General features: G+C 56.9%; 1 protein-coding gene across 1 annotated transcript; it reads left to right on the top strand.

Moving 5' to 3' along the window:
* Nucleotides 1-11: 11 nt before the first annotated feature.
* Nucleotides 12-687, top strand: LOC121939275 (reticulophagy regulator 1-like; the record flags this gene model as incomplete). Its single annotated transcript, XM_042482342.1, has 1 exon — nucleotides 12-687. A coding segment is annotated over one exon (534 nt), but the record flags the coding sequence as incomplete, so codon positions are not given.
* Nucleotides 688-694: the final 7 nt, after the last annotated feature.

The raw sequence follows: 694 nt of genomic DNA, 5'->3' as shown, positions 1-694 counted from the left end.
TTTTTTTTTTTTACGCCACAGATCTCGACAGAGAAGAAGCGTTCACCGGAGGCCTTCCAGAATTCCCCTCACTCGACAACGGCGCAACGACCAACGGTGACGACGACGACGACCTCAGCCTCGGCCTTCCCACGTCGCCACCTCAGCCGCAGCAGCCAATCAAATCCACGCATGCGGCCTCTTCTCACAAAGATCAACCCATCGACAAAGCCCTCGAATTAGTCAACCAGATGGCGGGCGACGTCATCGCCGCCGCTGTCACAGCTGCCATCCAGGAGAGAATAGAATCAGCGGTCGGCTTCTCAGCGCTGAGCGAAGGCTCGGAGCGGTCAAGACTCCCAGAATCCACCAGGCTGCTGGAGCTGGCCGAGGAGTCGGACAGCGAGGTGGAGGACTTTGAGCTGCTGGACCAGTCGGAGCTGGAGCAACTGGAAGGGGAGCTGGGTCTCGGAGAGGAGACGGCCCGGGCCAAAGAAGAGGATCCGGCTCAGAGTGACAAGCCGGCTTCATCTGGTTTCTTCTCTAAACTCCTGAGACGCCACTGATGGATGAGAAGTTCGGTCAGCAGGGGACAAGGACGGGTTACAGAGGACATGTGGAGGGCAGAGGGGATGCTCTGGTCAGAAGACTGTTGGGGGGTAGCGAGAAAACAATGTTTCCATTTATCTGTTTTTCCTGTAGAGCTAACATCAAC

The sequence above is a fragment of the Plectropomus leopardus genome, unplaced genomic scaffold, assembly GCF_008729295.1.
Source record: "Plectropomus leopardus isolate mb unplaced genomic scaffold, YSFRI_Pleo_2.0 unplaced_scaffold44201, whole genome shotgun sequence".
NCBI lineage: Eukaryota > Metazoa > Chordata > Actinopteri > Perciformes > Serranidae > Plectropomus > Plectropomus leopardus.
The sequence above is the reverse complement of the archived record's forward strand: the minus strand, read 5'-3'. Positions and strand labels throughout refer to the sequence as shown.